General features: G+C 33.6%; 3 protein-coding genes across 5 annotated transcripts; 2 read left to right on the forward strand and 1 right to left on the reverse strand.

The window, feature by feature from the left end:
• The first annotated feature begins 2732 nt into the window (after positions 1-2732).
• Positions 2733-3824, forward strand: LOC106771180 (hevamine-A). Its single transcript, XM_014657103.2, has one exon. It carries the CDS (start codon positions 2788-2790, stop codon positions 3688-3690), a length of 903 nt encoding a protein of 300 aa, XP_014512589.1. The 5' UTR covers positions 2733-2787; the 3' UTR covers positions 3691-3824.
• A 1998-nt stretch (positions 3825-5822) lies between these two features.
• Positions 5823-10615, reverse strand: LOC106772700 (plastidial pyruvate kinase 2). The gene is made up of 12 exons (XM_014659254.2): positions 10147-10615; positions 9259-9546; positions 8971-9136; positions 8607-8741; positions 8335-8445; positions 8149-8237; positions 7890-7952; positions 7604-7779; positions 7226-7328; positions 6996-7144; positions 6535-6643; positions 5823-6234 (listed from the first exon to the last, which is right to left on the reverse strand). Exons 1-12 carry the CDS (start codon positions 10378-10380, stop codon positions 6127-6129), a joined length of 1731 nt encoding a protein of 576 aa, XP_014514740.1. The 5' UTR covers positions 10381-10615; the 3' UTR covers positions 5823-6126.
• A 1431-nt stretch (positions 10616-12046) lies between these two features.
• LOC106772617 lies at positions 12047-22329 on the forward strand. 3 transcript variants are annotated; one of them, XM_014659135.2, is made up of 21 exons: positions 12049-12241; positions 12360-12512; positions 12612-12771; positions 12865-13183; positions 13379-13519; positions 13591-13780; positions 13890-14020; positions 14726-14932; positions 15269-15435; positions 15921-15999; positions 16373-16906; positions 17021-17445; positions 18076-18183; positions 18441-18692; positions 18886-18954; positions 19119-19346; positions 19623-19733; positions 19936-20043; positions 20245-20352; positions 20780-20875; positions 21814-22329. In XM_014659135.2, exons 1-21 carry the CDS (start codon positions 12139-12141, stop codon positions 21968-21970), a joined length of 3846 nt encoding a protein of 1281 aa, XP_014514621.1. In that variant the 5' UTR covers positions 12049-12138; the 3' UTR covers positions 21971-22329. The 3 variants fall into 3 exon arrangements, with proteins under 3 accessions (XP_022641299.1, XP_014514621.1, XP_014514620.1); XM_014659134.2 differs by having other exon boundaries at positions 12050-12241; positions 20777-20875; XM_022785578.1 differs by lacking the exons at positions 20780-20875; positions 21814-22329 and adding an exon at positions 20596-20770 and having other exon boundaries at positions 12047-12241.
• Positions 22330-22847: the final 518 nt, after the last annotated feature.

Consider the following 22847-nt stretch of genomic DNA (forward strand, 5'->3'; position numbering starts at 1 on the left):
CTGTTGCTGTTGCCGGAGTCATTGGCTTTATTCGAAAAATGAACGAAGAATCGTGAATGTTTACTGATTGTCGAACGTTATTGTCGACTGCATCTNCTATACGTCCACCCCCTGCATTCATTGGGCCGCCCCTCCTGCCGCCACCCCTGCCGCCTCTCCGCCCGCCTCTCAGCCCGCCTCTCCAACCTCCCCTTACCTGCGGACCAGGTAATGACAGCAGGACTTGAACGGCATTTCGGAGCAGAGTCAACTCATGTTCGACATCTTCATAATTGCGACCTCGAATCAATGCAATGAGCGTGCGGGAAACCATTTACCAATTTGGACCCCTTATCTCACCACTTCTGATAATCATTGGATGTTATCAGAAGCACCCGTATTTCTATCAATTTTAGACATCTGTCTACCAAGTCTTCTTTCTAGGAATAAAATTTTGAAAAAATATTTTGCTATAACACATTCTCAATTTAGTAACTTAACCTATTTTATCTATACGTAAAAATGAATTTTCATTTTGATTAAGAAATTTGTTTTAAAATTATTAAGAAAAATGTCTATTAATTTATTGGATTGTTCTTCACACTGAGTTGCCTCTTAATATGTGATGTTAATCCATCATATTGCCTCTTTTTAAAATTCCGAACCTACAATTTATTAAAAAAGTTTACAAAAATTTTAATAAATTTCAAAATTCATTAAACACTTATAAAATTTTTAATAGACTTTGAAATATATTGAAGGAAAAAATTTTCAACAAAATTTGTTGAAACACAAAAAAAAAAATTTGAATTTCAGAAATTAATTTTGGAATTTAAAAATATGTAAAAATGAAAAGAAAAATATGTGGAGGTACAGCAAGAAACAATAATTGGGTTGTTTTTGGAATCTGGAGCCTTGCTTGCGGGCCCAAAAGATACTGATCTTCATTGTATGCCAGTAGATAAAAGTAATAGTTATGTGCAACATAAAAGAAATACAAATTTTGACTTTAGAAAAAATATTTTAACTTATTATTCTAAAAGCAGTGTATGTTTTTTTTTTGAGTGTTGTATCTCACATTGACGCCAAATGAGAAATTGTGGAATACGAAAGCGAGCGTTGACTATTGATAGTTATCATATTATTCCCCAAACTCAAACGCATATATAGCACTTGCAGACATTATGGACTGCATTTTATTATTAATTTCACATTTCAAACTTCTACCTTATTCCTTTACTCAAATTAATCCACAAAATCCTATTCGTATCAGATTTCTTCCATAATATATTACACCAATCACTATCTAATCCATTCCACTTCACATTCTGTCTCATAAACATTTATAACATACATTTTTTTATAGTATTCAATTATTTTTATGAAAATAATAATTTCAAATTTATAATTTAAAATCTTTTCATTTTCAAATTCAAAATATGAATTAACCCATTTTAATCAGATTTTTGTCAGTTGTATATATCCTTCAACAAATTTGCTATACGAATAAAATGTTTCTGGATTCAAATTAACACAGGAATAATTGAATAATAACTGGTATATGCATTAGAAAGATACTTTTCTAATAGTTTGTTTTTATATACAGCAATTCTATAATTTTGAAATAATTATTATATAAGAGTTAACAGTTTTTAATTAAATATATAGCACCATAAAAAAATGGACAATTTTGTAAAACAACATTTACACTATAAATATATTCCAATAATTTTTAATCTTTAAAATATTCTACCTTATCAAAACACAACTCAATTGAAATACATTAAGTAACGTATAAATTTACACTTTTATTAATTAATTATACAGTTTGTCAATTGACTTTGATATTTAAAGTATATTTCTAGAAGAATTAAAGTTTGTTGACAATGTACTAAGCACAAATCTCTAAAACCTTTACCAATAAAAACATGTTTATTTATTTATTTATTTCATGGATAAATATTTACACAAATTTTCTACATATCTTAGAAACAGGAATTAACAGGAATGAAAATCAATGGCACGCTTGCATTAATGCTTCTTCAGCTTACTTCTGCTGTGATAATCTGTTCGAGGTAATCGAGTCAATTACTTGTTTCTAATCAAAGATTTGATATTTTATTAGAAATGAGATAAATTTATAATATATATATATATATATATATATATATATATATATATATAAAGAATTTTTATTTTATAATTTGATTTTATAAAGTTGGATTAAAATTCAAATTAATTGCATAAGATGGTAACAGAGATATCTTAAATCTATTATAGCAAGTTATATTATTTGTTGTGTCTGTTATCTGTACACACTATTAAACTGATATTGAATTTCCATTAATATATATGTCAGGATGTGAAAGATGTGTTAAAAATTTCAAAAGTTTATTACATGTAAATGGGTAGAAACCTCAAATCTTAACGTAGAGTAAAATAATTTTCAAATATAACACAGTAACGAACACCAACCTTCTTCTGAGTTTCAATAGTCATCCCTGCCATGGTTTTGACTTTTGATTGATCTGGTTGATAAACATAAACATAAACATAGTGATAATGATAGTGGAAACTATACTAAAGACCCCACAAATTATTCGAGAGATAATCCGGTTGTTGAAAATTAAAGCTCTTTGACCTTTTCCCGTGGGAAATGACATCTCCTGAGTCAACACCCTAATTCAAATCTTCAAACTTTAAAGCTGTGAAAAGCCAGCTATTGCATCTATAAATATCAAAGGTGGAAGGAACCCTTCACAACACGCCAAAGGGTAGAAAACAGAAGCCAAACCCAAGTTTACAAAAATGGGTAAGAGCAAAAACTCTGATGCTTTTTCTCTTCTCCTTCCCCTCCTCTTCTTCACTCTTGTCGGAACCTCTCATGCCGGCGGCATAGCCATCTACTGGGGCCAAAACGGCAACGAGGGCACCCTTTCCGAAGCATGTGCCACGGGAAGATACACTCACGTCAACATAGCTTTCCTCAACAAATTTGGCAATGGCCAAACCCCAGAAATGAACCTGGCTGGTCACTGCAACCCCGCCACCAATTCCTGCACAAAGTTCAGCGCTGAAATCAAGGACTGCCAAAGCAAAAACATCAAGGTGTTGCTTTCCATAGGTGGTGGCATTGGAAGCTACACTTTGGCTTCCGTTGAGGATGCAAGGAACGTTTCAACCTTCCTGTGGAACACTTTCTTGGGAGGCAAATCATCAGCAAGACCACTAGGTGATGCTGTGTTAGATGGCATAGATTTTGACATAGAACAAGGCTCAACAGAAAACTACGAGCACCTTGCACGTTTCCTTAAAGCGTATAGTAGAAAAGGGAAAAGGGTATACCTAGGTGCTGCCCCTCAGTGTCCAATTCCCGATAGGTTTTTAGGCACTGCCCTAGACACCGGCCTATTTGACTTTGTTTGGGTTCAGTTCTACAACAACCCTCCATGTCAGTATGCTGATGGGAACGTAACCAACCTTCTGAATTCTTGGAACCGTTGGACTAGTACAGTACCGGCTGGGAAGATATTCTTAGGGTTGCCAGCGGCTCCGGCAGCCGCTGGCAGCGGTTTCATCCCGGCCGATGTGTTGACGTCTCAAGTCCTGCCGGTGATTAAGGAGTCACCAAAATATGGTGGGGTGATGCTGTGGTCAAGATTCTTTGATGTCCAGAATGGGTATAGTACTTCAATTATTGGAAGCGTGTGAAGTTGCAATTCAACGGTGAATTTTTTATCTTCAAGTTGTGATTTGAAATGTAATAGATATAAGAAAAAGAATAATGTTGTACTTTTGTGAAGTAGTTTATGGTTATCTGAAATTGTAGGCGCATGTTATGTTGACCCTGGCCTTTTCTTAAATCACACTTCAATTCTTCGATTTACATACATTTCTGTTGACGTGAAAGAGTTTCAATGTTTAGTTGAAAACATGCATCGGAGAGATTAAGCTAAGAACATGTGTTGAAACGTGAGAGGTTGGAGATCTATAATATATAACATGAGGAATGTGGTTTTCTAATCACCTAGTTGACTTTTCTGTTTGAAGTGCAAGATGAAGCTTTTAAATGTATTTCTAAGATGCTTTTTTTTTCCTAATTGAGAAAGATTTATGTATTCAGAAGTCTGATGAGCCGTTCCCCGATTCAGGAAAGGGTAATTTTTATATTAGAACTAATCATTTTTGTAACAAAACATTAATTTCTCTCACCTTTTACATTTACTAAAAGATCATTTTTCTAATTTTATATTTTAAAAACTAGTTTGAACATAAATTCAAAACAGTCAGTAAAATAGTTCTATTTTCCTAATATTTTTTTATAAACTGTTGGTGGGATAAGATAGTTTTCCGATTAAGGGAAATGGTGATTTTAAGAAGGCGACTAATGCTCTATTTGCTGATGGTGAGAATGAAAACGAACGGAAGAGATGAGAAAATGATGGAAAAAAGTTGTTTTTGTTATAAAAAATAATGATGTTATTTTTAATAATTATTTTGAAATAAAAGATTTAAAAAAAAATAGAAAACAAGTATTATTATTGTGTGCACTGATCCCACTTTGGTAGTTGATTACTTGTTCCGTACAGTATGTAACGAGAAGCCACGGCAGTAAGCCGCGACAACATAGGAGTGATAACCTTGTTAAGATTGCTCACCATGTGTTTGTTTCAGGGCCACTCATTCCGGTCGAGGATATATAGCAGTTGCAGATGCAGCCCTGATTTGTTAGATGTCTTGATTCACCTCCACCACGTTTAAATATAAGGTGAACACAATTTTTTGGTTTGAAATTACAACTTGCAAAAGGGAGCATGTGATTTATTAGATATCTGCAAGATCATACAGTTAATATTTAAAACTAAATGTAAATAAACATTCACTTTACTTTCTTCCTTTATCTTTTACACTTTTTCTTTCTTTCCTTTTTCCTCTTTTTCTTAGTGGAAGTCTACCATAACTCATACTTATGCTTCCATCCAATCACTTGGGTGAAAAAGAAGTCAAATTTGGATTTCTGTTGGATTTCTTCTGTTGTATTATTTTTTATTATATTTTTAAACATATTAAAACAAATGTCTTATGACATTAAAATTAAGGTATTTTGAACAGCACTAAAAATATAATAGAGAATAACTTTTTCTTTTCAATACTCAAATTATTATTTAATCACCTCTCAAAAAATAGATAAAATAGAAAAATAATTAATTTAAAAAGATTTTTTTTTTCATTGTAGATTGTTCTAGAATCGCATTAATAATCTAAGATACTTGATGTTATGATATGCTTCGTTCATAAAGTATACTGTAGATTGTTAAGCCATGTCATGAAATCGTAACACAAAAATCTATAATAATAAATCTCATAGATCTCAGAAAACAGTTCGAAAAAGAATTGGTTAAAAAATCAGTGACAAACCAGGTTAATAAAAACCAGCACCATTTCAACCTTTTTCTTAATATATAATTTATAAATTTGTTATCATTATAATATATTTATTTTTAATTATAAGGGCCTACAAAATTATGTTTATTTTAGTTTTTATTATTACAAAATAACGATACTGTGATCTTTTTTATATTATTTTATATATTATTTAATTCTAATAATGATTTTATTAGTAATAAATATTTATCTTTAATGACCAGATGATACGGCTGCTATCACCGGGTATGCAATCTTTTACCCCTAAAAGATCATTGACATATATGTCTTACAAAGGAACAGTAATATATATATATATAATGGCATGTAAAAACAATACTTACTATTTACTAATTTTCAAACAAATTTTGAAGAATTCCTGATAGTGAATAGAAAGAAAACTTACAATACGCAATATCTAATTTTAAAATCATAAAAAGTGAACTTTAAAACTTAATTTAATCCTGCATAACAGGTTTTGTAATGCAAGAATTGCATCCTCTTCTTATATCTTGCTTACAATTACAATCAACATCCATCATTCCAATTTCTTATCAAAATTCCAATGACTACCACTAAAATACATCTAATGTCTGCAATAAATAATATGAAACAATCAGAAAAGAAAAAAGGAGCACAGTAAAGCATAAGTAGAAAAAAAGAAGTGAAAAGCCTAGGCAACAACCAACAAAATGCAATTTGCATCAACCCGTTTCATTCTGTTTACACTGTTCGGACCTGAATATTGTGAGTGGATTGGGACCTCCATATGGGTTGTTTCCCACTTTGTACCAGTGCTACTTCTTCTCCTGCTTTCACCATTCCTTGCTTCTGCATATGGAAACAAAAAGAATAATTATAAGAAAACTAAATAAAAAGGAAAATTTACAACCCTGTGAACCCTTTTTGGCCTCAAAGAAACAGCCTCTTATATCCCCTAAACCAACATGTTGTAGGTCTAAGTTAAACTAGACTCAAATCCCTTCAAGCTGACCAATAGAAAAAAAATCCCACAAAAGATGACCAATCAAATTTCTCATTAGTCATCAACAAAGTTGGTAGTTAATATGAGCCTGTTTATATGCTTCTTATATAATATTTCAATCACTGAAGATATCCTCTGAATATTACCTGGAGCAGATCCAGGGCTCTTCTGAAAGTCTCTTCGGCATCTTCAGAGAATTTCATGTAAATTGGACAGATTCCTTGATACAAGGCCAACCTTTGCTGTGTCCTCTTTCTGCATGCCCAGCAAAATGAGGTCATGGTTTTCAATTGAATTATATACTCCAATATAAGAAATCAGATTCACACACATCCAATTAAGAAAGTGAGAACAACTAATTATTAAGGAAATATATTGATAAAGGACAACAATACAACAGAAAACCCAAAACAACTTGGGCACAGATGCAACCGGCTACTTCTGTTAGAAGAAACAACTTCTTAGTAACTTTTGAGAAGTTCTTTCAGAGGCAGGCAAAACGGATTTCCAACCTGGCTATAAATTAGTTTACTAACTACCTAGTATATCCTGTAACTTCAAAAGTTTATCGTATGATCTAAAGAGACAAAGCGAAAAAGGAACTTACTGATCTGTAAATGCAAATATGGTGCCCAAAGGTCTGTAGTGACTCAAAAGGATAGCCATGAAGCCTGATCTAGTGAAGACAACGGTTGAGGTTCCAAGGGTATTAGACATTATGGTTGCATGGTAAGCAAACATCTCACTCATGTGGTTCTACTCAGCACAAAAACGATCACATTTCATTAGAACAGAATGGTTAAAATTAAGTAGAGTCATTGAGTTTAGATTTCAAACCTTGAATACGTTGCCAATATTAGGTGGCAATTGACCACCAGTTAAAGTGGCTTCTGTCCGTAATGCTACAGTGTGCATTACTTTCACAGCTTTTAGTGGGAACCTGCAATATAATGAATGTAGTTATTATAGTCACATTCAATGAATGTTACCTTTAGATTACTCTTCCAAGTCACTAAGTAGACTGCTACAAATGAAACCACATATTGACACTCCAGCATATAAAATCACAATATCAATTCTCAACTATAACACCATCAAAACCTAATTTTTCAAGGTAACACCAATTTGTTATGATATTTTTCTTTCCTTAGTAAGAACTCGAATAGGAGAATATCAGGTGATTTGGACAATTCAAGGGATAGAATCATTACTTACTTTCCATGAGCAGTTTCCCCAGAAAGCATTATTGCGTCGGAACCTTCTCTAACAGCAATTGCAATATCAGATACCTCAGCTCTGGTTGGTGTCGGGTGAACAATCATGCTTTCCAGCATATTTGTTGCCACAATAACGGCCTTTCCCATGCTTCGGCATATGCTGATTATCTCTTCCTGCATTACCAGGAATTATTAATGAAGAACTCAAATTCATGTCCACTTTTGGAAGCAATATGTAATAATTTTCTTTACCATTAACTCATTTCTGTGTAAAAGGATTTTACCTGCAAAAGTGGAACTTCTTCAATAGGGAGCTCTGCACCAAGATCTCCTCTTGCAACCATGGCCTAAATAGGATGCCAAAAGTAGACAGTTCAATATCAACAAATACTAAACTAATGCTCCAAAAATGTAATCCACTATCTCTAAGCAAAACACTCTGTTGAAGATTTTGGTTTGTACAATATGGGCTAAATCTTTCCTACTCCCAAAATCAAGAAATAACCATAGTGAGAAAAAAAAATGTAAGGATTAGATTAGCACCCCATCAGATGCTGTAATAATTGAATGCAAGTTTGGTATAGAGTCTGCACTTTCAATTTTTACAATGACGTGTATATCAGCATCACAGCCTGCAGTGTTGAGTGGACAATTTATCATATTTCAAAATAATTAGAGAAATTAATCGGATGAACTAACTAAAAAATTACAATTATCTTGAATATTTACTTTTCAAATAATTCTTCAGTTCATGAACTACTTGTGCATCCTTTACAAAAGAAACGGCATAGAAATCAACTTTGTTATCCACTCCAAATTTAATGTCATCCCAATCCTTCTCTGCAGCAAAACAACAAAAATATTATGTCTTCGGAAAATCAACATAACATTAATCCTCGTCTAATGGCCAGAACCCATCCACATGGATAGCCATGTAGAAAGAGATTGACAAATATTTAAAAAATATATATGTCAAGAATAGAAATAATCCGAAATCTAACCAGTTATGGAAGGTAGTGTTGCACTTTTTCCTCTAACATTCAAATGTCTCCTTGACTTGAGCTCTCCTCCATCAACAACTTCACATTTAACAGAATCCTCTGTCTTAGACTTCACCACCAAAGACATCATACCACCTACATCATACACAACAAGATACACCACTGACTCAGTATTAACTCTTCGTGAGATAAATAGGCAAATACAGATATCGTCCACCAACAATTAAACATATAATAAGTGTGTTTGGAAAGTGACTTCAGCAATTTATAAGCTACTTTATTTAGCTTATAAGCTTGTTTGGTACACAAGCATATTCTAGTCACTTATAGTTTATTTTCATGAGCCAACATTTGGTTGACATACCATCAACAAGAAGCATGTCCCCCACTTCCACATCATTGACAAAATCATCATAGTTAACGCTAACACAATCTGCAGTTCCAACACCTCTCCGGATGGTAAAAGTGAATTCCTGCCCAGGTGTTAACACAATTGGTTGAGGTAAATCCCCACTCCTAACTTCAGGACCCTGAAAACATAGAAAAATGAATTATCAGCTGACACAAAATCTAAACTGTAATCATAGAAATATGGTATGAACAAAGTATCCTTAAAAACAGCAGGAGATTGAAGGAGGAACTTAAGCATTACCTTGGTATCAAGCATAATTGCAATGGCATTGTCCTTGGATTGAGCGTTATATTCTTTAACCAAATCAATAACTTTCTGATGCGAAGCATGGTCTCCATGAGACATATTCATACGGGCGACATTCATCCCAGCCTCAGCCAGCTTCCAGATCATTTCCCTGGTGTTGGTAGAAGGACCAATTGTGCAAACAATCTTTGTCTTCCTCCTAAACGTTGGTTTGGACCACATTCCAACCGCAGTGTCAACAAGTTGCTGCATCCCACGCAAGTGCTGCAATTCCTCCTCAATCTGTTCACCGCAACACTAAATGGGTTACAACTCAACCATTTTCGCAACCACCGGCCATTACTTTATGAGAAACACTCACCATACACTCACGTTCTCTTCTATCTGATTTCCTCCCAATTTTCTTCTCATCCATATCGTCCTTTTCTATCCATCACATATATTTATCACTTTTCTTACTTAAAAAAAATAAATAAAAAAATACTCACCATAAACTCACTTTCTCTGGCATCTCACATACACCCAGTTTTCTTTTCATGTCTCTCTTCATTTTTAATGACATCATTTATCCACGTCAATCACTTACTCATATAATTTAGTTTTGACATTGACTCAATTGCAAAATCTTGCTCTAAGTGAGTGTTCTTCCATTTCTATATACTATTTTGGCCATATACAACCCTTTACCTCTCTACATTCTCTTCTTTCTTCCTATCTCTCTTGTTTCCACCCGAATCCACCACGCTTTTAGGTGGAAGTTTCTCATTACTCTACTTCCACTTCAGGTCTTTCCATCAAAAATAACAAATTTTCTCACTTCCCCGTCATATATTTCTCAGCAACAGAGGGAAAATTACAGTGTGAGAGAAAAAAAGCACAAACCTTTGAATCATCCGCCGGTGACACGGGGACAACTTCAACGGGTGCAGATTTCCTCGCATTGACGCGGCAACTGGGGGAGCGAACTTTGGAGCGGTTGTTCCTTTGTTGTGGTAACACTTCGGAAGCAAAAGTTGGAGGCTTGAACGATGTTGGCGGCCTGTGGTGTACAGATCCTGAGGTGGGGCTCGTGAGGGAGGAGTGAATGATGGATCGAGTAGCAACAACCTGAGACATTTTTGCAGAGAGAGAGGGTAATGGAGTGTGTGAAGAAGGTATGAAGGATAAAAGGCTGCAGAAGAAGAAGGTGCAATTAAAGGATTGGAGAAATCGCCGTTGTATTGGGCAAAGGTAGACAGGTATATAGTAGGGGGGCTGATAACAAGACAGAAGACATAAAACACATCTTCGGTTTTATCGAAATGACCACTATCGGGCTGTCTTTGCTCCCATAAACTAAACACACTTTTGAAAGCGAGTAATCTAAGTGCTGTTCTTATTATTCTAACTTCTTTTTTTAGATGCTCAACTGTTGTGTCATTCATTACTACTGATACCGCTTTTCTTGGTGTATTCAATAAACTGTCATTATAACTAACTAGCCTTAGACCCATGGTACGCACGGGCCTCTTTTTTCTTGTTTTTAAATTTTTTTATAATAAAATGATATAAGTATTATTATATTTAAATAAATAAGTTTTAAATATATAATTGTAATAGTTATATATAATAAATAAATGTGATATTGAAATAAAAAGTTTAGTAATTTAAAAAATAATTATATTATTATGTTGTAACATATATTAAAATATTTTTGTATAATTTTTTTAATATTATGATGTATAATAATAATTAAATTGATGCATGATTATGAATTAAAGGAATTGTTTTAGATAAGTGATTAATTGAAATTGAAATAAATATCATTTAAATGTAATAATTATCAAATGTTGAGTTAGTATAATTGTTATAATTAATAATGTAATCTAAATATTAAAACAATGACAAAATGGATATAAGTTGTCGTTACAAAGTTGAAGTTTAAATTTAGAATGATAATGCATGAACTTAAGTGATGATAATAAGATGTTATATTTTTTCAACCATATTGTATCGTATTTAGAAAATATATTTCATAAAATTTGATGGGTTATCGTATATTTGATAATATGGTAGTTGTGAATGTTGTATTTGAGAAAATCAATTATACATAGTCATGGTTTTTAGCAAAATAATAAAAAATTTAATGTTTGTTGTAAGTACCGGCCGATTGTGTTTTTAATTGATATTTAATATTTTTAGATACTCAAAAGTATCTGTGAATAGTATGATATATAATAATAATAATAATAATAATAATAATAATAATAATAGTAATAAAGAAATTAGTACATGATTAAAATATACACAATTATTTCAGTAACATGAAAATAAATAGTTTAATAAAAACTTAAACACAACCGTGGTTCTTAATTTTGTTTTTATTTAATTTGGTTATAATACGTCCTGAAACATTCTTGAAATTCATGATGTAATTCAGAATAAAAATTAAGACAAGTTTAATTTAATTCATATTATAACCATATGGAACATGTAATCCTTGAATCTCATTATGCAATCTCATTTTGATTATATTTTTCCATATGGAACATGTAACCCTTGAATCTTTCTAATACATTATGAATAACTAGAAAGTGTAAGAATTTTCTAATGGAAAGGTGCAGAAAGAAATTACGGAGATGCCGAGAGAAAAAGTCCGTTACCAAAGCCCACGACCAAAATACCAACAAAAATAAACGACATCGTTTTCTTCTGTTAGAAAACTAAGTGAAAGCCAACGGTACAGAAACAAAAAAGTTAAACGACACCGCTTTCTTGCCTACCCTCAAAAGCGCGGGAAGTTTTTCCGCCATTCTTCTATTAAACACTACTCAACTCAACTCAGACCTTGTTTTGGATCCCGAAACTGCACAGTTCCCCAATTCCGTCATCACCATGGACACCGAAGGCTTATCAGTAATCTGCTCCGGCCTCGGAATCGTCGAAGAGGACGATGAAGGCAATCGAGTTGGCTTTACCAAAGGCGAATACTGTCTTGGTACGATTGTCTTGCATTTTCAATATCCCCTTTTCATTTCCTTTTTTTTTTTTCATATGATATCGATTTGATGATAATTTTCGGTTCCTCACCGCTCACACTTCTTACCAATTACCAGATAACCTGAAAGATTTGCTGCGGTTTCTCAGGCGCGACGATCCCCAAACGCGCGATGTATTCAAGCAAGTTTGCAAATGGAACATAGTTTCTAAGTATTTGATACCCACCATCGAGGTTTATCACGAAGATCGCAACTTGCTTCTGAATTCAGGTTTTCCTTATGTACACACTCACACGCACATATCTTGAATTTATCGATTCAAGCGTGTTTGGGTTTGGATTCATCTGTAGTTGTTTTGTTTTTCTTCAGTAAAGGTACTGGTGTTTCTTACAATGCCGGTTGAGCCTTCTTCCACGGATATACCTCAACAGTTGGAGTATCTGTGGGGTTTGAAGTCTGCTGTGACGAACAGTGATGTGGCTGCAGTGATAGTTTCGTTTCTAGAGAGGCCGCTTGAGAATCTTGAACGGTGAGTGGCTGCAAACTGCAATTTGTTTTTCGGTGTATCGAGTGCGAATGGAAAAAAGTGCTTATGTGTGTGTTTTAAATTGTTTGTGTACAGCGACGCATTTAGCGAGGATGATTGGAAACTAGTCCAGCTTGTGCTTACATTATTTAGAAATATTCTTGCTGTTCAAGAAATTCCGTTGCACCAGAAGTCAGGGGGACTAGCGTGTCAGTTTCTATCTCTGAGAGATCGGTTTCTGGAGCTTTTATTTCGCGAGAATGTAATGGATATAGTCTTGGTTATTACTCAATACGTTGGTGGTTCTAATGCTTATCTCCGTCAAGATAATTTGCTTCTACTAGAAATTTTCCATTACATTTTCATGGGTCAGGACCCGGAGTTAATTATTAGGGCACATTCGAAGGGATCAAAGGTTAGTCCTCAGAGTGACTATGTCTTTTCTTGCCAAGCTCGTTAGGAGCGTCTTATTTACATTATTCTTTTCTGAATGTGCTTTGCTAACATTACTTGCATAGTAAATGTGTTAAGATCTCCTCATTCTAACTTCTCCAATATAGTGCTTTTATAATTTTGTTAGGTCAATTACATTTTGTAAAATCCTTTTTAGGCAGATGAAGATCCCCAGGCTTCTCTTAATAGTCTCCACCAGTTCATCTTGGAGGAGGAAAAGAAGAGAAAAAATAGTAGTAAGATCAAAAATCTTAGTAGACATTCTCAATTTAGTGGAACGTTTTCTCGGCTTACAATGGTACTACATTTTGACCCTGCTTGTGCTTTTATGTGGGTGGACTTGAGTGATAATTGATCTCTATTTGGTAGGATGGTTCTAAGGCAGTGGTTAAAGGAAATCCTAATTCTTCTCATAATGTGCTACTTAAAGCACACAATGTCACTCGGGGTCCTACTAAAAGAATCGCGTGGGATCATCCAAGGTTGCCTTCAACAAAGGATAAGATATTGGAGTTGCTTCACGGATTTGTGAATCAGTTGCTTTCTGGGGGATACAATGGTATGCCTTTTGTTCTCATAATTTGTATTATTCGCAAATATATTTATTTTCTTTTGGTTTCCACCTGTAAAGTGAAAAGTAATCCCATAGCAATTTGAACCTGTATCAGTTTTGATGCAATCCATCCGTGAAGATATAGCAAAGGAGCATCCTTCAATTCAAAGAAGTGATGTTGTTGTTTTCTTTCAAGTGGCTGAATTTGTCATTGCGTTTCAGTTTTACAAATGTTCAGCTTCTAAGGTGAGAGTGATAGTATGAGAATTTCATATCTCTTTTCTTGACCTCTTTCAAGCTGCAATACTTAACATTGTCCCCTTTATTAGAGGTATTAAATGCAAATTTTTAAGAATTCATGGTCTGGAATAGGGAACAATTACTGATTAATCTGAAGGTTGGAATTTTATAGATTCTCCTTACATGTTTAGTTGTTCTCTAGTTACTTAGAAATTAGCATGAAGCATAAGTAGTTGTAATTTTAGTTTCTCAAACCATGTCGAAGCAAACTTTTCCTGTAATGATTTTGTTTGTAGGCCTTACAATTTATGGCACATTATGGCTATCTGTTAGTGAATAGTAAGCGATAATGACTACTATTTATATACACATCACAATCAAAGAAATAACAAAAGGATAAAAAAGTTGATTTCTTTACTTGAATTTTCTGGGTTTATTATTTTGTGACCTTTGATTCATGAAGGTGCAAATAGGTAGTCATTACTCACGTGCAAAATAATAAGCTGGCAAATAATTTTTTTTTTTTTTGGCTGGACAAATGGAAATGAACAAAATATCAAATAAAATTAAGCAATAAATAACAGCATCTGTTCTCATTTTTGTGAGTTATTACTTTCTGCTTTATTTGTAAATAGCATTCCTGTGATTTTTCAATCTACAACTGAGAAATGATGTCATTCTCATACATGTTCTCGTCTTTATTAAACCAAGGAGGGAGGAGACACATTTGAGAATTTTGGTGATAAAGATGCAGTTACCTCAGATTTCAGTGGTCAAATTTGTGGTCCAATTGCAGCATCCTTGAATGAGGCAATGTTTCAAATGGTCATTTCACAGTGGCGGAATGCCTATGATGGTCTAAAGGAAACAAATGACCACCAGTTTCTATCTGCAGCTGGTTCTCTTTTGAAAAACATGGTAATATGAACTACAAAATATTAATATGTTCTGTTTTTTTTTTTTCATGCTACTACATCAACTTCCACTCTCTTTTATATTCGTGCTCTCTTTTTTAGCTAAGGTTCTTAGGACTGTAAATATATCTTAAAGCTAGATCACTTCTACAAACGGTTTTGCTTTATCAATCACCATCTCATACCATTTTTCTTGGCATTCCATGGCTCCCACTTTTATCTTTTATTGTTTTTAATAAATTTACAAGTCACGGCATTTCTGCAAGAATGACTTCAATAACTCCATTCCTGTGCATAACCTCATTAAATGTTTACTAATTTCTGTTTTTTTATTTTTCAGATTCGCATGCTGGATTTGATACTTAAATTGTTGCCTGAAGACTCAAAGGAGCCACAAACAGCTCGTATCCTTCTGTACAAGTTAACTTATGATCAGACCGAGGAAGGGATGACACAGTTCCTATTGAATTTGATGAAAAACTTTGACACCCACAAGCAACCAAAAAGGTTTGACCTCGTTATTCTATAAAATACAAATTCACATTCATTAATTATGAACATATATGGACTGCTTTTTTGGGTCTTAAACTTGTTTCTTTGCGGATTTCTGGTCCTAAAATGCTATTCAAATGACATCTTTGATCACTCACTAGTTGTCTTTTTAGTTCATACATCATGCAAAAATTGACACATTACGTACTGGTGAATGCGTCAATTGGTAGAAAGCTAAGTATGCTAAGCAGCATTGTGATAGACAGTGGAAAAGTGTTTCTGTCCAACCAAATAAATTTCTCTTTTTGCAATCAGCTTAAATAATATGCACTTTTCAATTCAAAAGCTGTGTGCAAAACTGTATATTATCGGAGGAATCCAATTGTCTTCATATGTGAGTTCAATGATAATAGTGATTTTATGCATATCTTTGTTGTGAGTTTGTGTATAACCCCATGGTTCTTTCTTTACTGACATTTATGAATTCTGTTTCCTTTCAGTGATCTTTCAGATTTGGTAGAAATCATTCATAAGGTTGTAAAGCTGATGGATAGTCTTCAGTCTCGAGGAACATTGAGGGTAAGCTGAAACTTGTGTCTGACTGTCAAGAGTTATTTATATTTGAAATAAATCACTGAGATCAGAACAAACAAGGAAAGATGCCTGTAACCACTTTAACACAAATGCTTAGCAATTGAACTTCATATGCAATACCTCACTTGTCTATATTGATTTAAATTTCACATTTAAATGTAATAGCTTTTTGATTCCGTGGGCTTTGTTAGAGATGAATAAATCTGATAACGAGCCTTTACTAATAGCTCAAATTTTTAGTATTTTGACATTATTAATGTAATATGTGGGTTTGTAAAAAAATCTATTGCAGAGCATACTGTCCAAAAATTTTACTACATTCTGATATCTTTTTCTACTTTATATCTTCTAATTCAAGGTGTCGAGAAAATCAAGGAAAGTGAAAAAGAAAAAAATTCCAGAAGGAACGGAATCAGGGGACAAACTGACTGGAGATAATTCTTGCATTCAAAATGAAACGGGCATCTCAACTGTCAATCAATCAGCAGAAAATGAGCTACTGCAGGAATGTCTACCAAATCCAAATCCAAATCCAAATCCCACCGGGGAGGATGTTGCCCTTGATGATAATGAACATGAAAAACATGTCCAAGAAGATGAGAACCCCCGAGTTGAGTTGGAACCAATGGAAGCCACGTATCCTGAACATGTTAATGAGGACATGTTGGATGGTACTAATGATTATTCTGAAGATGAGCAACTAAATGCAATTAATGAAGTTGATTTCAAGGTTTCAACGCTTGTCTCTGCCTTTGCAAATCATAGTATCATTCAGAAATTGTGCTGGTTGCTCAAGTTTTATAAGAGCAATTCCCTTGCTACAAATCATTACATAATAAGCATGTTGCGGAGAATAAGTGATGATCTTGAACTCCAACCTATGTTTTACCAGGTAAAGTCCAGCAAGCATTCCATCTTCAATGAGATTGTGTAGTTTTTGAATGCAAGATTTATCTCCAGTCAGTTTATTGATTTTTTTATTGATCTTGTTTACATACTATTGCAGTTGTCGCTGCTCACAACATTTTATGACGTCCTGGTTGAACAAAAGTCATCTCCCTGCCAGGAATATGCAGATATAGTTGATTTCCTGAATTGTTTGGTCAGAAATATGCTAAAGAAAATGAAAAAACAACCCCTCTTGTTTGTAGAAGTCCTTTTCTGGAAGACTCGAAGGGAATGTCATTACATGAATGCTGAATATTTGTTGAGCGAGCTTGGTCATTTGAAGAAAGAAAGTACCAAGTGGAATAACACTGCACAAGATGAAAAAGTTGGTCTATCCCCAGCGAAGGTGTGGACTCGTAGAAGCATAGCTGATGCACTTGGTGAGGATGAGGCTGATGTTTTGATTACTCATGACTCAGGATATCAAAAACTTGGTGAGGATGAGGCTGATGTTTTGATTACTCGTGACTCAGGATATCAAAAGTAAGATAAATATCTCAAACCTTGGTTGTAAGCTTGTTGCCTTAGATTTTGAACTTTCTATATGTTTTGGGAAATATGTTGGCAACACTGAGATGACCATTTTTAGAAGTGGTACCAATTTTCAAATTAGGCTTGTTGCTTGATTGGTTCATGATAGATCAAGATAAAGATAGATATTCTGCGAAGAATTATCTGTACTTTTGAAAGAGAGGGAAAAAAAATAGACGGAAGAGATACTAAAACTTTGTAATTGAACTACATAATGAATAGAGCCCATTTTATGTAAGTCAATAACAATAAAATACAAATAATTATTGGAAACTTTATTCCTATACACATGATATGCGATTAAATCAAATTAATCAGATACCTCTGCCATAATTATAAAGTTTGTAATTAAATAAGAAAGTAAGTAAGAAATGTAGAAGAGTTCCTATGAGATAACATACGATGCTATAAAATATTCTATGATGTTACCGTTGAGTATTTCCCACATTTTCTAACTGAGACTACTCTCGTTTTCTTTTGGTGCTAGCAATGGAAAAGATGATCATAAGTATGTTTACAACTTTTCATCAATTTTTCTGAGATTTTGTAGTTTCTGATACCTGGGTCACTTGGATTTAACAGTGGGGAGGAGCAATTAATGGAAGATGATTCTCAAATAGTTCCACGGAGAAGGAAAAAACTTATTCTTGATGGCGATTTGGAAGGACAAGTTAAGAATCTCTATGAAAAGTAGGTTTAATCAGAGCAAACCTTTATGTGAACTTTGGAACATAGTTTAATGCAGAGCCTTGTCAGAAAGAAATTCACTTTTATTTTGTTAATTTTTTTACATCATCTGTGCAAACATACTTGAAGGAGAAAGCATGATAGATTAATTCATAGCTTTTCAATTCTCTCTCTCTCTCTCTCTCTCTCTCTCTCTCTCTCTCTTGCATATGGATTTTAGTCTTTCTTTTCACCAACGGTTCTTGCTTTGATTATTTTAGATTCAAAGATGACCGACATTGCAGTCGGCGTATAGCTGAAGTGTTAGATCCAGATGGTAAAATTTCACCTGCTCAAATTTCCAATACGTTAAAAAGATTAGGTCTAACAGTTGCACGTAGGAGAAGGATTGGTGATAATAATGCTGAAGGACCTTTGTCTACTAGCCCCAATCAATTAGATGCTGACACAACAGTGGGAGATACCAATCATAAATCAGTGAATCTCGAAAGAAGCCAGTTAGTTCAACACCTGTATGTTTATATTGAACTCTGATGCTTATTAAGTATTACCGGTTTTTTTTTTTTTTTATTAAATTTCTGTTTCCTCCTTGAAGTGAAACGTTGTCACTATTCTTCATCCTAATTCAACAATTTTTTAGCATACATTCTGATGCATCGAATATGTTGAGGTGTTCTCTGAATGAGTTCAATTTCATATCTACAGGCAAAAAAAGAAGAGACTCCGTGCTTTCAATGAAGATCAGGAAGCTCTGTTAAAAGTTCTATATGAGCAGTGAGTACTACTTGGTTGCCTTGCATTTGGTCTCTCTCAGTATCTAACTGAGAATGGTTGAACGGATAGCTAATATGTTCTTTGAATTTTCTATATTGTTTGCTGAGGATGACAAATAGCAGAGGAATTGAACATATGAGTTTATTAGGTTGTTATTTCTGCAGATTCAAGGACCATAGAAGATGTAGTTACATGATAGCCAATGCACTTGATGAGGATGGTAAATTCACTCCTGCCCAAGTCTCTCGAAAACTTAAGCAGCTTGGTTTATCACTACCTCAGAAGAAGAGTTCTACAGGCAAAAAGCACCTAAAGGGTGTAGATATCATGGATAGTCCAAATGATAGGATGGATGAATCTGAAGATGAGACATTGGTATCATTGGTAAAAAGGTAACTTTGTGTTTGCGGTTTTGGTCTTGTAGTTTTACAAAACTGAGGCATTGATACTTCTTCATGTTTGCAAAATAACATTCACTCATTGGCATGTGTAACTTCCAGAAGGCCATGGACCATTTTAATGGATACACTGTTCAAATTTTATACATAAATATATGCTTCAGCTGAATTTTAGTACTTTGCCAAATGCAATTTTTTTGCTGCTCAGATGAATGAATCTCTTCTAGCTCTTCTTGGTCTAATTATTGTTCCATGTTTATATGATTTTAGGAAGAAAGTCGACAATGACAATGTATCAAGGGGACAATCACATGGGCAAACCAGCGAGGATAGATTGTCAACAGATGATTTGGATGACGAAACGCTAAGCTCTGTTATCAAGTAATGTTCATTTGCCTTTCCGTTTGTACGATCACTAGTTTACTAATCAATGATATCATAAATGATGTAAGGAATTTAGTTTAACCTGTTGATTCTGTTGGCTCCTGTTTCGATATGCTTTAACTTGAAAAAAATGATGGATTTGTCTAGTATATCAACAATTTTGTTTCATTTGGATATAACTATATTTTATTTAATTTAGGAAGAAAATAAATGGCAAGGTATCAGCTGAGAAATTGCTTGCACCTATCAGTGAGGATACATCATCAAGAGATGATTCGGATGACGAAACGCTCAGCTCTGTTATCAAGTAATGTTCATTTGCCTTTTCGTTTGTGCGATCACTAGTTTACTAATCAATGATATCATAAATGATGTCAGGAATTTAGTTTAACCTATTGATTCTGCTGGCTCCTGCTTCTATATGCTTTTACTTGAAAAAATGATGGATTTGTCTAGTATATCAACAATTTTGTTTCATTTGGATATAACTATCTTTTATTTAATATAGGAAGAAAATAAATAGCAAGGTATCAGCTGAGAAATTGCTTGCACCTATCAGTGAGGATACACCATCAAGAGAGGATTCTGATTATGAAATACTCGACTCTGTTCTCAAGTAAATATTCCATGCTTCAACTTTTCAACTGTTTTTTTTTTTTTTTTTTTTATGTGAAATCTTGTTACAGTGCTAGTTAAGTTTGTATCTAAGGAAAGATTCCTTTCTCTTGTTAATTTCTTAAAATCAATTACCCATTTATACAACTCTTAACCACTTCTGATTTTAGTTGTCATATTCCGGCACCATTCATACCATATTTAACTTTCTTTATGTTCTTATCGGTTCAATTTCTGGATGTAGAAGAACTGGACGATCCTTTCTTAAATCAAAGCAAGATGAGCTTGAAAATAGTTTCTTAAAATCAATCACACACTGTATACAACAACTTTTTACCACTTGTAGTTTAACTTGTCATATTCCGGCACCATTCATACCAATTTGATTTTGTTTATGTTCTTATTGGTGCCATTTATGGATGTAGAAGAACTGGAAGATACTTTCCTAAATTAAAGCAGGACGAGCTTGAAAATATCCAAGTTGATGATCACCTTAATGGAGGCATATCAGAGGTTATCGAAATGTATGTCTTTGTACTCGGTATCATTTTTATTTTTGGTAATATTTTATTCAGTGTACAGTGATAGCAATGGGATTCATTTTTGCTAATATGGTCTAATATCACATTTTTTCCACTTAGCGGGAAAAGACATTTTGTTGCAATGAACACTTTTGCTTGTTTGGTGATTTTGGGCTTACAATTGAGTTAATTATAATTTATTTTTGGGTATTTAGCCTATCTGTTGAAACGTAAATTGTTGTAACATTTGTAGTTATTAAGATGTAAATAAGAAAAAATGGGTGTTTCTCCTAAATTATTGGCCTTATAGAAACTACAAGGATACATCTCTTGCCTCTGCATTTAAAAAAATACCTAGTTAAATAGTAGAAGTCGGTGTTTTGTGCATTGTAGTTAGAGATACTAGGTATTTGAATTGTGTAATTATAGGAATCAGATAGACATTTATGGAGAAGAAGAGCATTTATGTTTTTCTTGCTGATCTCCATTTTAAATCTTCTATTATTTTTTTTTTGTGTGATATAATGGTTATAAAAAGTAACTCAGTCTTTAGCTGTTGGTCTATGTTTTGTAATATAATAATTGTCATCAAGAGTTGTTGAGAAAATCTCACTATACACACTAATAGTATGACCCACAGAAATAATATTATTCTTCAATCCATTGTGGGTCATTAAGAGGCCTTTTGGAGTGGTACCAAAAGCAAACCTGTGAGGGCTTGACCCAAAGCAGACAATGTCTTACCATGTGTGGAGATTTATGTGTGTGGCGAACCTCTCCTCAATAAGAGTAACTCGTCAATGGCTGTTAGTCTAAGTGAAAAAAAGGTTGAGATTTATTTACGAGAATGTTGATGCTATGTGAGGAAAGTTAGGGACAATAAATAGATTACATAGATGTGTATGTCAAGGTCTCAAAGTGAATTGAATTTGAATTGGCAGGGAAGATGTTGATTCCATGAATTCCTCCCAAGTAGAATATCAGCAAATGGACGACTTAGCAGATTCAGAGGATGAAGTGGATGTCAGTGCATTTTCGGAGAATGTCAGATCCAGAAGGAAGCTTAGAATGGTGATTGATCCCGAGGACGATGACTGAAGGGATTACAGGTTTCTTTATTTTTGCAAATATTTTTGTACTTAACCGACTATGTAAAGCTCGGACCCTTATAAAAATAGAATTCCATCTCCTAAGGTTTCTCCAAATTCGTCTACTCCCGTGAATTAACTACTATTTTTTGCTGACAACTTAATTCAAGATATTCGTCTACTCCCATGATATTACTCACATAAATATGAACCTTTGTTTTTCCATCTGAGACTAAAACATCCCTTCCATAAACGTAATTTCTGGCTTGTAGTTCTTATCCAACGATTCTTAAAATCCTACTTCAAGGTGCTCCCTTAACCTGGCACTCTTTTTTCTGTTACAGGATTTGATGTAACATTAAGATTGAATTGAGTGTTTGTATCACGGACTTAAATATATTCGTGTGATTGCTGTTACTGGTACTGTTATTCTTATTAAATATATTTTATAAACATGTTATTTTTATAATTTTTTAAATTTATTTTAATTCAAAATGAAAATATTTAAAATGGTAATAAAAAATTTGAAAGTTATTTTAAAAATGTTTTTTTTTTTTTTATTGACAGGATCACAGGATTCTTACCACATTAGAATTCAAAGGAAAAGATGTATAGTATAAATTCCTTAATATAAGTTAGATTTAAGTTTTTCTTTTTTCAAAACTTTAATCATAAAGTTATAATATTAGCATGCAGAATTTTAAAGACAACTTAGTAAATTTGAAATAAACGTGTTAAGCGCACTGCAGAAACGGTGAAACAGTGGTTTAGTGAAAGCTATTTCTAGTGGGTTTGAATTAGTTGTTATAAAAAGCGATATTTTATAGGACCATCACCATTTCTTAATAATAGGGTATAAAGATAATTTTGTAATTATATTATTTAGA

The sequence above is a fragment of the Vigna radiata genome, chromosome 8 (assembly GCF_000741045.1).
Source record: "Vigna radiata var. radiata cultivar VC1973A chromosome 8, Vradiata_ver6, whole genome shotgun sequence".
NCBI lineage: Eukaryota > Viridiplantae > Streptophyta > Magnoliopsida > Fabales > Fabaceae > Vigna > Vigna radiata.